The sequence below is a fragment of the Schistocerca gregaria genome, chromosome 5 (assembly GCF_023897955.1).
Source record: "Schistocerca gregaria isolate iqSchGreg1 chromosome 5, iqSchGreg1.2, whole genome shotgun sequence".
In the NCBI taxonomy this organism is placed as follows: domain Eukaryota; kingdom Metazoa; phylum Arthropoda; class Insecta; order Orthoptera; family Acrididae; genus Schistocerca; species Schistocerca gregaria.
In genome coordinates, this window is record NC_064924.1 from 366955655 (window position 1) to 366968785 (window position 13131).

General features: G+C 43.2%; 1 protein-coding gene across 1 annotated transcript in view; it reads right to left on the reverse strand.

Annotated features, from left to right (window-relative positions):
• LOC126271931 (Down syndrome cell adhesion molecule-like protein Dscam2) overlaps window positions 1-13131 on the reverse strand; it is a 1166847-nt gene that overhangs the window by 666 nt on the left and 1153050 nt on the right. The window contains exon 31 of the mRNA XM_049974347.1: window positions 3049-3234. Within this exon, the coding sequence (XP_049830304.1) occupies window positions 3049-3234 (186 nt within the window). The remainder of the gene's footprint in view (window positions 1-3048; window positions 3235-13131) is intronic.

Here is a 13131-nt window from a genome sequence, read left to right on the forward strand (position 1 = left end):
CAGCTTTCATTTCTCTATTTGGCTCTGAGTGTAAGCAATTGCATGAAACATAAGCGAATTTTGTGTGCTGTGCTACAAAAATGTGAAAGGAAAACTTTGAGGTATCATGTACTATATTTATTACATTTAGCAAAGCTACTTATATGGTGGTGACAAAGATGGACTTTGATTTTTCATGGACAGATGTCACATTAATAGGCAGTAGCATTACGTCAAGAACCAAAAAGATGAAGCCAGTGACCACAGGTCTGAGGAAGTAAGTGGATGGGTGCAATATGTAAGGCTTACTACATCTGCTGCTAGCCTCACACTCACAGTTTGGGTGTGTACTCCTTCAAACTCATTCAATAGAATGAGAATTACCACCCAGATGGCAAAGCTACAAAATACCTGCTTTACCAAGCAAGATGGTGCAGTGATTAGCACACTGGACTCACATTTGGAGGATGACTGTTCAAACCCGTGTCTGGCCAACCAGATTTAGGTTTTCGATTATTAAATTGCTTCAGACAAATGCTGGAATGGTTCCTCTGAAAGGGCAGGGCGGACTTCCTTCCCCATCCTTACCTAATTCGATGGGATCGAAGACCTTACTCCTTCCCAAATCAACCAACCTTCTGCTTTACAAAGTGACATGTAAGATGTTTAGTTTTTTAAGGGTATTGGGGAGGTCTGTGAGATGAGCTTGCAGACTGCGATCAATAACAAGGTGGCCGCAGCAGATGAGTTGCCCTTCTTTACAAATGACACGAGGACAGCTTTTTGTGGGCTAATGTTTAATGTAAGTATGCAATAAATGAAAAAAGAATTTTTAGAGGTGAGCTTGTATTACGATACATTAGATTAGGTGTACTTTTTGTACCAATTGATACAGAGTGAGGACTTAAAATAATCAAAAGGCCCTAAATTGATCCTTCAACATGTATTAGTCTCTACAGCAAATAACCTAGATTGAATCTGGTCTTTAGATACCATTAACGTACTGAGCATTGCTGCTTTTAATATAGTCTTGGCTGAAAAGAGCAGCAGGAGTTTGGAAGAAAACCAGATTACTAGCATTTGCTACCCTACAATGCTTTCAATGCATACCCCATAGCTCCAAGAGAAAGAGAGCACAGCAGTACCTCTTTCCTTTCAACACAGTACTGCAAATTATCATAGGATCATGTAGGCTGTGCCAGAGGACAATGTAGCCATAGAGATGGTCCTTCAAGTGAGAACAGGCATTGCATTGCAACCATGTTTCAGCTGGAACTCTGTGGGTTCTCCAACATCCATCCATGTGTTAGCAAATTGGGTGATTTGCTCCACAAGAAAGGTGTTGACTGAACTTAGTGTATGAAATCCATCTGTAATATGCAGATGCAAGTTCTGAACAACTCTCCTACTGCCTGAATGGCAGTGATGTAGCTGTCTGTGTATAGTACACTAAGCCATCACAGAGTATAGCTAATGATGTAGTAAATGTCAATGAAGGCATATATAGCCACTGTTATTGTTTTCTGAAACTATACCACATCTTCATGTTTCACTTCTAATGCGATGTCCAAGTTGAATTCAACTTGGTAGTGTAAGTTTGCTAACAGGCATAGTATTGCGAAGTTAGTGCTAATATGTCACTAAATTCTCAAATTCAACATTTTAGAGGCAGTAATACTTTCTCTTTTAGTATTACTCTGATAGACTTGTCCTTTCTTGAAACTTCTACCAGGAAATGCGAAGACCATGGAACATCCAATATAAAAGAAAATTGTCATGTTGCCATCTTACTGGTGTGTGAACTTGGGACAAGTAGAGTGTTACTGGTGTAAATGCAATTAGCTATGTCCAACTGAAAGGCTGTTTGTTTTATCAAAATAGAAGACTAATATTTACAGTATATCCAAAAACAATTGTTACATATATATGAAATCATGTTTTGCTTAACCCTTGCAATATGATCTAGTAGGTACTTTATATTTTAAAATTTTGAAAAAAAAAAAAAAAAACATTTTTTGTTTTTAAAGGTGTATTCTACCAGTTTCCATAAATGATTTAAATTTTTCTGTTAAACTTAAACTAAAAATTTATGTGTTAGTACTAAATGTGACCTTTCACAATGAATCCCATATACGAACAATGGAAACTCCAGGTTGGAATATCAACAACGTAAGGAAAAGATAGTTGCTACTTACTGTAAAGGTGGAACGTTAAGCTGAAGACACATACAGCTAGGGCACAGTTACACATTAGCTTTCAGACACAGACTTCGTCAGGAAAACACAAGCGCACACACTAGCAAGCATACCTCAGGCATACAAGACCGCCATCTCCGGCTACATCTTGGACCGGAATGCCATTAAGTCACAGAAAACTGTGGGTGAAAGCTGATATAAATGTCTTATAGTTGTGCCTATCTGCAACTTAATGTTTCATCTTTATAGTAAGTAGCAATCTGTCTTTTCTTTACATTGTTAACTGTCATATCCAATATCTTCAGATTTAGGACCCTGCTTACAATCAATATCTGTTTGAAAAGTGTGAGTAAAAGCCAACAACAGTTAACAAAATTTGTTGTGGTCATCAACCCCCCTCCCCTTGGTAGTACACACTATTGAAAGGGTGTAGGTGATGCTAAGACTGTGCTAGAATATATTTTCAGATTCTGGATTTTTCTTACACATCAGTAGCTCTTTAAAAACATAGGTTGTTAAAACAAAAATAATGATCTTTGATTTCTTTTTAATATTTTTTTATGAAGGACATAAAGTACCTCCTTCCCACTGGTAACGCAAATTATTAAAAATGTCTTGTCATTGTCAGGGTTAATACCAATATCTCTAAGTTCAAGCCCAGTTAGAGTGTAGAAGTAATCTCACAGTGAAACCTTATTTTCAGTTACTCTGATACCCTATAATTTTATACTAGACAAATAGGCTAGAGAGCAATTTATTTGCGAATGTCAGGGTCATGTTAAATTCTGTACCAGAAGTGGGTTGCCATACTCTTAGTTCTGAGAGCAAATTGTAAATGGTATTAATAATGAAAAAAAAGCCTGTTATATTTTACCGTTTTACAAGAGTGGACAATTCCTGTTCTAGTTCTTCATGCCTGAAAAGAGGAAGACCAGCAACATTTTCTCTGATGGTTTCTCTATCACATTCAGCTTCTGATAATTCTTGACCATCAGAAAAACCAGATGGAGGCTGCAGAGGAACAACTTCCTGGCACACTGTACTGCTGCTGGTATTCTGCCTGCAATAAAATTTGTAATAATGTATTCTCTGTACAGAATAGGATAAAGTAATAATATTCTTAAACATATATTTTGAATTTCAGATGATACGTAAATTTTTCCTCAACAATGAAACACGGGACACAAAATGCTTGTTAAAATGCATACGAAGTTGGCAGTCCCATGAGTAGGACCAATGTAAACTTCATGGAGTGTTCTAAAGCAGCCTCCAAATGATGAGCATTTGTAATGTTTTGTTACTGCAGAAAATTATTTTTATCACATTTAATGACATTAGGTTTGACAGTATATTAAAATGATTTATGATTGTTGATACATATTTGATGCAGCATTTAGACTGTGGAGCATGGAGGAGGAGGTTAGCCCAACTAAGTAATACCGGACAGAAAATAACGGCAAAGAAACACACATTGTTTGGGAAAATGTTTATTAATTGTGAAAGAGAAGAGCCTTCATTGAAAAGAATAACCATTCTATATACAGAAAAAAGTGGACAATATTGTAGGAATCTGCATTCTGTGCTTCCCTGTGCATTGGTAGTTTCTAACCTGGTGTAACACACGCAAATATGTTGTATCATGCAAGACTGTAATGTACCTACATCTACATAAATACCCTGCAAATCACAGGCAAAGGCATGGTAGAGGGGACTTTGTATTGCACCACATGTTAGGGTTTCTTTCTATTCCTGTCTCAGTCACATACAACTGCAGTAAAGTTAGCTGCTTAAATGCCTCTTTGTATGCAGAAATCAGTCTTCACAGTCTCTGCAGGAACTACACATAGTTTATTGCTAGATTCTTCACTTAATAATCGTTCTTAAAACTTTGTAAGCAGGCTTGTGGGATAGTTTACATCTACTTTTCGTGAAGTGCAGAATTTTATACATTCCTATACATTTAAAGCAACTTATCAATCTAGCACATTGAAATCATACCAGGATCGGCCTTGATCTTTTTCAGTTTTTTTCCTGATTAGTACTTCATTATAGATAATTACGTCATCTGAAAAAGTCTGAGGTTACTATTAATATTGTCTGCTAGGTTATCAATACTGAAAATGAACACAAAATATCTCAACACCCATCCCCATGGTATTCTTGGCATGACTTCTCTTGATAACATTCTGCAGCCTTTCTACAAAAAATCCTCAACCCAGTACAAATTTAGTTTGATATCCCATACAAACATAAATTTCTTAATAAATTTCGCTGAGGTGTGCAGTCAAATGCTTTTCGTAGGTTGAAATAGTGCATCAGCCTAATTATCTAGAACTGTGGCTTTCAGGAAATCTATGAGTAAAGTGCCAGTTGAGTTTTGCTTGACTAATGTTTCCTGAACCATGGTGCGTCTCATGGAGCAGACACTGTTGGAACTCAGAATACATTCTAGCCTTCTACAACCTGTATGTTGTGAGATCGGGTGGTACAGTTTTGTGTTTCTGTTGCCCTCTTAGACAGATGTGACCTGTACTCTTTCAACTGCTGGGAACAGTTTTTGTTCAAAGGATATATAGTAACTTGTGGTTCAAGTGGGAGCTAACACAGCTGCAAATATAGTATAGAATGTGATTGGCTTCCATTGAATCTTGGAAACTACTTCTGCTTTAGTGATTTCAGCAGTTTTTAAGTACCACTTACAGTAATATCCATTTCACTCATCTTTGCAATGGTGTGGAAATTATACTGGGCCAGTACTTCTGTTCATTTCTTTGTAAAGGAACATTTGAAAATAGGTTTCAGCATTTATCCTTTTGTTTGGCTACCCTCAGTTTTGGTTCCTCTGTTTCATATTCTGCATATCAAATTCCTGATAAATGTTATGGTGTGGAACTTGTCAGCTAAAGAATAGATTGTAGAGTTAGAATAGATTAAAGAGAAAGTAAGAATCTCTCTCTCTCTCTCTCTCTCTCTCTCTCTCTCTCTCCTGCACCCCTCCCGCCCTCTCCCTCCCGCCCCCTCCCTCCCTCTCCCCTCTCTCCCCCGTGTGTGTGAGAGAGAGAGAGGAGAGAGAGAGAGAGAGAGAGAGAGCTTAGCCTATTTTTCAAATGTCCATCATTTTGGTGAGGAGCAGTCTATATTAATTATTATTTTTGTTGCTCCCTCTAGGGATTTCCATTGTTTGCACATACATACACCAGCTTAATAGCATGGCATGGATTTGAGAAGTCCTTGGTAGGTTCCTATGTTTCACACAGGTCATGCAAGTCTGTAAATTTTGGACAATGATTTTATGGTGCTCAATAGCATCTGAGATTTGTTCCATTGGGTTTAAACCATGTGTAAGGTCACTTTCATGCATCTCAAACCATTTTAGCATGATTCTGACCTTACAATACAGACAGTTATTCTGCTGCAATATGCCATCACCACTGCAGAAGAAATCAAGTATGATGAGATGCAGGTGATATGCAATAATATTCATTTAGTCCTCACTGTCATGATGCCTTAGATTACTACAAAGGACCCATGGAAGCCAGGTGAATGTCCCTCATAGCATAATACTTGCACCTCTTCCCCCGTTGCCTGCATCTCTGGCTTAATTAATGTTTCACGCATCCACATTGTTTCTGGGAATGACCACTGGTGTGTTTCTGTGAGAGCGTGATGGATATAGAGAATGCTTCACTGAACAGTTTGAGGTAGGGAACCTGGGAGTTATGGAAGTAAACTCGTGTACCGCTTTGTCTAATATTACTGTTTTCCAGCTTATTTACAACTAAAATGCATACACGTTTACTCACACTGTGCTGTTTATTTACATATATATTATTTATTTCCTGCAAGGTAACAAGGAGGATGAGCCTGATTACCAGGAAGTCATGATGCAGGTTTTGTTTACTTGTCCATAAAGTGGCTCTGTTGTATCGTTCGTTGTATCGTTCTTACATTGTCCCATGACAGAACGTGCTGTGAACTGACAGACCCATTCATTAATCAGTGCTATCCGGAGACATACAATGCAATATGATGGAGCAATACCGGTGCAGCATTTCCTGGTCACTGGATTGGAAGGGGAAGTCCTATGCCATGGCCTACGAGGTCACCAGAATTGAAACCCCTTGATTGTTTGCTATGCAGATATCTAAAGCCACATGTGTATGAGACCTTAGTGGATACGGAGATGGAATCAGTTGCCAGAATTGTAGATGCCAGTAATGTGATTCGAAAGACATCAGGCATATTTGACAGTGTGTGTCAGAATCTTGTTCGGCAATGTCATACTTGCTTTACGGTTGATGGTTGTCGGTTTCGGCAGATTTTGTAAGATACATTACAAATGGTACATTTATTGTGTCAATGATGGTATTTTCAGTTAATTAATGTAAATAAAAAGTACACAGTAATGTGTTATTCCTATTATCTCCTTAAGATGGCTCCTCTGACCCCAGGTTCCCTGCCTCAAATTGTTCAGTGAAGCATCCTCTATGTCCTGTTAAATGTTTGGATGCTCTGGTGTAACTATCTGCTGTATGTCAAACTTCTTAATGTCAATGAAATTTTCTATTTGTGGCCCAAATCATTGCTAGACTTATTACCTACTCATCTCTGATTCAGTTATATAGTAAAAATTCAGACGCCTTTCTGCCTGACACAAGATACTGAGGAAAGCAAGTCAAGCCATAACAGATGAGCAGAATTTCAACCAGGGAATTCTGCTGATGTCACCATATTACGGGTGCACCATGAGCTGGTTATCTCACCCCCACAGCCAAGCTGGGTTGTCCGAGGTGCCATATTATATATGTAGCAAAAAGATGAACCACTACTACTCTGATAGCCTAATTTCCCCATGTCCAGTTTACAGCAATTTGGCAAGTTGGGGCAAAGGAATTAGTACTGTAGCAAAACAAGTAAGGGCCAGTCTTGTATAAATATTGCTTAGTGTTCAGTGGAGATACGTTAAGCTGCAGCTGACCAGTCTGGAGGAGGGGCTGTGTTCATCTACCATCTGCTCCTCTAGCTGTTTACATGCTTCTGTAGAACAGCGAGTCTCACCCTGGGAACTTTGACGCTGTTAGCAACAGCACCATCATCCATGCTGAGTCCGAAGAGAGGGACTTTAGTGATACCAATAAGCGGGTCACTTGGTGGCGTACCCTACTGTCCCAAATGTGGAGCCGCTCTTCCATTATTGTGCATGCATGCCTATCCACTGCCTACCGCTTGCTCCTGTGGGCATTTTCCACTGTTGCTGAACGCTCTCCTGTCCGGAAGCCACAGAGTGTCTCAATGTCACTTTGTGCTGTGCACACAGGATGGCGGCTGTTGCTGCTGCTGCTGCTGGCAGTTTAACTGATGATAGGAGCCACCCGCCACCTCAGCAGCCTTGTACCACCCTTGTCATTCATATGAGCATCCATGCAGACCAATTGCTGGTGTCAGTGCACTCCCGGCAGGGTGTACATTGCTTCTGTCTTGCTGTCGCAGGCAGCTTTGGGATCCTCACTTCATCTGTGTATTGCTGAGCAATAATTTTTTTTATTTAATTTAATGCTGCTTTACTAATGCCCATTGGGCATCACACAGGCAGCCACACACCAGGCCACTAGTCACCTTTGTCCTGGAGTGGTGGTCCACTGCATTCTGACTTCGACCTGTTCTCAACTAACATTCAATGGAAAGTTTGTACGTGGTTGTTATGTCTGCTGTAAGAACGGTAGCTGGCTCAGCATTGCAACTTCAGCCACAACTTGCAGTCCAGCACTATAGGTTGGTGTGTGACACTTTTGTTTTGACTTTTATTGTTCTCTGTGTTATGGCCATGACCAGTAAACAGAAAATCAATAGAAATTTAAAAGTGACAAATGTGAATGTGCAAGAGCCTGCAGATCTCTTTCAGTTGAGAGGTAATTGTAGTGAGTGGTATTTGAATGATATTGAGACTGGTGAGGTGCCAGTACTTTAACTTAGGTGGCGTGAGCTGCAGTACGTGAAGGCAGTGCCAGCTCTATAGTACATGCAGAAGGTTTGACCATTATGTAAATCAGTGTTCTGAATCACATTGGGCCGTGATGTGGCATAAAGATTAGTCTGCTTTCCAAGCTATATGTTTTCTGTAGTTGTGTCTCATTTTTTGTATTGTCAGATGGAGGTTGCACAGTTGCTGGAAACAGGCAGCAGCAATGCAGGAAGCGACTGACCAAGGTGGAGAATAAAAATGCTGCATTTCAGAAGCAGGTAGGCCTTTGTACAAGTACATTAAAGAGTACCCCCTGCAGGTCTGGGGAATAGAATAGGCCTGAGGTCTTCCTGCCTGTTGTAAGAGGCGCCTAAAAGGAGTCTCACATGTTTCGGCCTTTATGTGATGGTCCCCTGTAGGGTTTGAGCTCCATTTTTCAAAATTTTCCTGAAGAGTGAGCCAACTGGGGAAGGGGAAGGGCGCCTTTCATGGTGCATTGTGTCCATCGTGCCTTGAGATCTTTAGCCCACTTTCTCATCGTCGCTCTGCCGACAAGCTCATTCTCCATCTCTTGGGCGAGGACGCCTTCCTGGATGCATTTTCCACCAAGCACTATGCAGTGTCGCTTTTTGCTCTGACAATGACCATGGACTTCTTTGCACCTCATTTCCAGCACAGTAGCCAATCTGTTGTGGTAGGGCCACCATGTACCCTGTTTGTTGTAGTCCCCTGACAACACGGGGACCGCTCTGCTGATGCCTGCGCCCTTAACTCCACACACATGCCAAGGAATAGATGCCCATCATCCTGGGGTATCGGGACTCCCAGCAATGGCCATCCTGCCAGGTGGCCTTTGCAGCAGCTGGGTGGTGCCCATAGGGAGGGCTCCTGGTTGGAGTGGGTGGCATCAGGGCAGATGACGCGTGATGAAGCACACCACATCATTACTTGCTGGTGATCAAACACCAGCAGTCTGTAAGCATTCCAAGTCTCAGTACAATGTAAGAAAGTACAATCCTAAATCATTCCCCTCCCTGGCCACACCATGGGAGGAACGCCAGGCTAAAGATGGCAGTGAACATTATTCACCCTGGTACCTTGTATGCAGGAGAACTGATGGGGACTCCTTTGTTTTGATGAAGCTGCAGTTTTATGTAGAGCATTTAGAGGACAAGTTTTGTGAGGTGGAGGGCTTGTCCAAAATGTGATCTGGGTCAGTCTTGATAAAAACAGCATCCTCTGCACGGTCACAGACTTTACTCGCTTGTAACAAGTTGGGGGATGTTTATGTAAGTCTTCTGTGGCTCCTCTCACCAGGAAGGGGTCTCCTGGGTCACTCCATTCCCAGGTTTAGAGGACAAGTTTGGTGAGATGAGTACCCCTTGCAGGTCTGGGGATTAGAATAGGCCTGAGGTCTTCCTGCCTGTCTTAAGAGGCGACTACAAGGAGTCTCACATGTTTCAGCCTTTATGTGATTTTCCCCTGTAGGGTTTGAGCTCCATTTTTCAAAATTTTTCCGAAGAGTGAGCCAATGGGAAAGCTGATGCCGCCAGTGGCTGAAGTGCCCGAAAGCAGCTGTTCGTAGGGCTTCACGATCATCCTCAGTCCTGGAGTCTGAATAAGTAAACCCCTCCCAGCCAGAGAATCCCAGGGAGCAGCGAGGAAAGTCAATAAAAGAAGACCCCCAAGACCAAGGCACCAACACCACCGCTACCTACAAGCTCTGCGTGTGGGGATTAGGTAGAGATTCTGGCATCCACTGAGGACTGAGATCTCGCCAGACCCTTAGACACAATGGATATAGACTGCTCAGGGAATAAATCAGTGGCAGCAGGTGACCCTGAGGTGTAAACTGCCTCATTGAATGTTTGATGCCTTCCCAGTCTCACGATGACATTATGCTCCAGTGGAATAAGGCAACTGTTAAGCTTTACACCTGCTTTATGCATTGGCCTCCAGGAAACCTGGTTCCTGGAAATGCGGACCCCTGCCCTTTGCGGCAATACAGGAACCATAGCGACTATAATCAGGTGTCAGGTGGAGTTTGCGTTTATGTCCTAAACTCAGTATCTAGTGAATGTGTGCCCCTTCAAACCGCTCTTGTTAGAGTAGGGATGACGCAGGAAATAAGTGTCTGCAAAGTATATCTTCCTCCAGGTGGTGCAGTATCCCTGAATGTATTAACTGCACTGATTGATCAACTCCCTAAACCTTTCTTACTTTTGGGAGATTTTAACACCCATAACCCCTTGTGGGTGGCACTGTGTTTACTGGCTGAGGCAGAGATGCCAAAAATTTACTGTCTCAGTTTGACCTCTGCCTCTTAAATACTGGGGCCACCACACATTTCAGTGTGGCTCATGGTAGTTATTCGGCCATTGATTTATCAATTTACAGCCCAGGACTTCTCCCATCTACCCAATGGAGAGCACATGACAACCTGTGTGGTAGTGACCACTTTCCCATATTCCTGTCACTGCCCAGGTGTCAGATCCACGGATGCCTGTCCAGATGGGCTTTAAACAAGGCAGACTGAGAAACTTTCATCTGTCTTGTCACTGTTGACTTTCCCTCACACGGTAACATTGATGTGATGTTTGAGCAGGTGACTACAACAATTGTGGCAGAAAATGCGATCCCACACTCTTTAGGGTGCCCCCGGCAAAAGGCGGTACCTTGGTGGTCGCCGGAAGTCGCTGAAGCAATTAAGGAGCGCCAGTGAGCTCTACAGCGGCATAAGTGGCACCTTTCGCTGGAGCATCTCATAGCCTTTAAGTCTCTCTATGCCCACGTTCGTCAGCTTATCAAAAGACGGAAGCAGGAGTGTTGGGAGAGATACGTCTTGACCTTTGGGTGCCATATGTCACCTTCCCAAGTCTGGGCAAAGATCAAACATCTTTTCGGGTACCAGACCCCAACAGGTGTCTCTGGCATTAACATCAGTGGCTTGTTATTTTCTGATGCAAACATGATTGCTGAGCACTATGCTCAAGCCTCTGTGTTGGAGAACTACCCCACCAACCTTTTGTACCCTCAAATTGCGGATGGAAAGGAAAGCACTCTGTTCGCTACACGCCACAGTGAACCCTGTAACGCCCCATTTACAGAGTGGGAGCTCCCCAGTGCCCTTGCATATTGCCAGATCAGATCCACAGTCAGATGATAAAACATCTCTCATCTGACTACAAGCGACATCTCTTCATCATCTTCAACCGGATCTGGTGCGATGGCGTCTTTCCATCGCAATGGTGGGAGAGCACCATCATTCCGGTGCTTAAACCTGGTAAAAACCCGCTTGATGTGGATAGCTATCAGCCTCACCGACATTCTTTGTAAGCTGCTGGAACATATGGTATGTCGGCAGTTGGGTTGGGTCCTGGAGTCACGTGGCCTACTGGCTCCATGTCAGAGTGGCTTCCGCCAAGGTTGCTCTACCACTGATAATCTTGTGTCCCTCGAGTCTGCCATCCGAACAGCTTTTTCCAGACGCCAACACCTGGTTGCCATTTTCTTTGATTTATGAAAAGCGTATGACATGACCTGGCAACATCATGTTCTTGCCACATTATATGAGTGGGGTCTCCGAGGCCTGCTCCCAATTTGTATCCACAATTTCCTGTCACTTCGTACTTTCCATGTCCGAGTTGGTGTCTCCCATAGTTCCCTCCACATGCAGGAGAATGGGGTCTGCAGGGCTCCGTATTAAGTGTATCTCTATTTTTAGTCGCCATTAATGGTCTTGCAGCAGCTGTAGGGCCATCTGTCTCACCTTCTCTGTATGCAGAGTTTTGACGAGTTTTGCATTTCGTACTGCTCCACCAGTACTGGTGTTGCTGAACGGCGCCTACAGGAAGCCATCCACAAGGCGCAGACATGGGCTCTAACCCACGGTTTCCAGTTTTTGGCCACAAAGTCGTGTGTTATGCACATCTGTCGGTGTCGTACTGTTCATCCGGAACCAGAACTTTACCTTAATGACAATCCATCCACTGTGGTGGAGACATATCGATTCTTAAGACTGGTTTTCAATTCCCGATTGAATTGGTTCCTCACAAGTGGAAGTGCTGGCAGCATCTCAATGCCCTCCGCTGCCTGAGCAACACCAACTGGGGTGCTGATCGCTCTATGCTGCAGCAGCTGTGCAGAGCCCTTGTTCAATCCCACCTTGACTATGTGAGTGTGGTTTATTGTTTGATGGCACCCTCAGTGTTGTGTTTACTCGACCCAGTGCACCACTGTGGCATTTGCCTAGTGGCAGGAGCTTTTAGGACGAGTCTGGTGACCAGCGTCCTGGTGGAGGCCGGGGTCTCTGCATTGCAGGTTAGGCATGTGCAATTGCTCTCCAGTTATGTTGCACACATTTGTAGTTCTCCTGTGCATCCGAATTACCGCCTCCTTTTCCCGCCCACGGCAGTTCATCTCCATCATTGGTGGCCAGGTCAGAACTTACAATTGCAGTTCATGTGCGATCCCTTCTCTCCAAACTGGAGTCTTTGCCTTTACCACCTATACTTGAGGTTCATTCACGAACACCTCCATGGTGTACACCTAGGCTGCAGCTTTGCCTGGACCTTTCACATGGCCCTAAGGACTCAGTTAACCCTGCAACTCTCTGCTGTCACTTCCTCTCAATTCTCGAAGTATACTGGGGCCATGAAGTGGTTTACACTGATGGCTCGGTGGCTGATGGTCACGTTAGCTTTGCCTATGTTCAGGCGCTCCCTACCAGATGGCTGCAGTGTTTTCACTGCAGAGCTGGCGGCCTTATCTCGTGCTCTTGAACACACATCCGCTCATGCCCAGGCGAGTCATTTCTCTTGTGTACTGACTCCTTGAGCAGCCTGCAAGCTATCGACCAGTGCTACCCTAGTCATCCTTTGGTAGCGACCGTCCAGGAGTCCACCTATGCCCAGTAACAGTCCAGTCATTCAGTATTGTTCGTCTGGACCCCAGGTCATGTTGGAATCCTAGGCAACGAACTTGCTGACCGGCTGG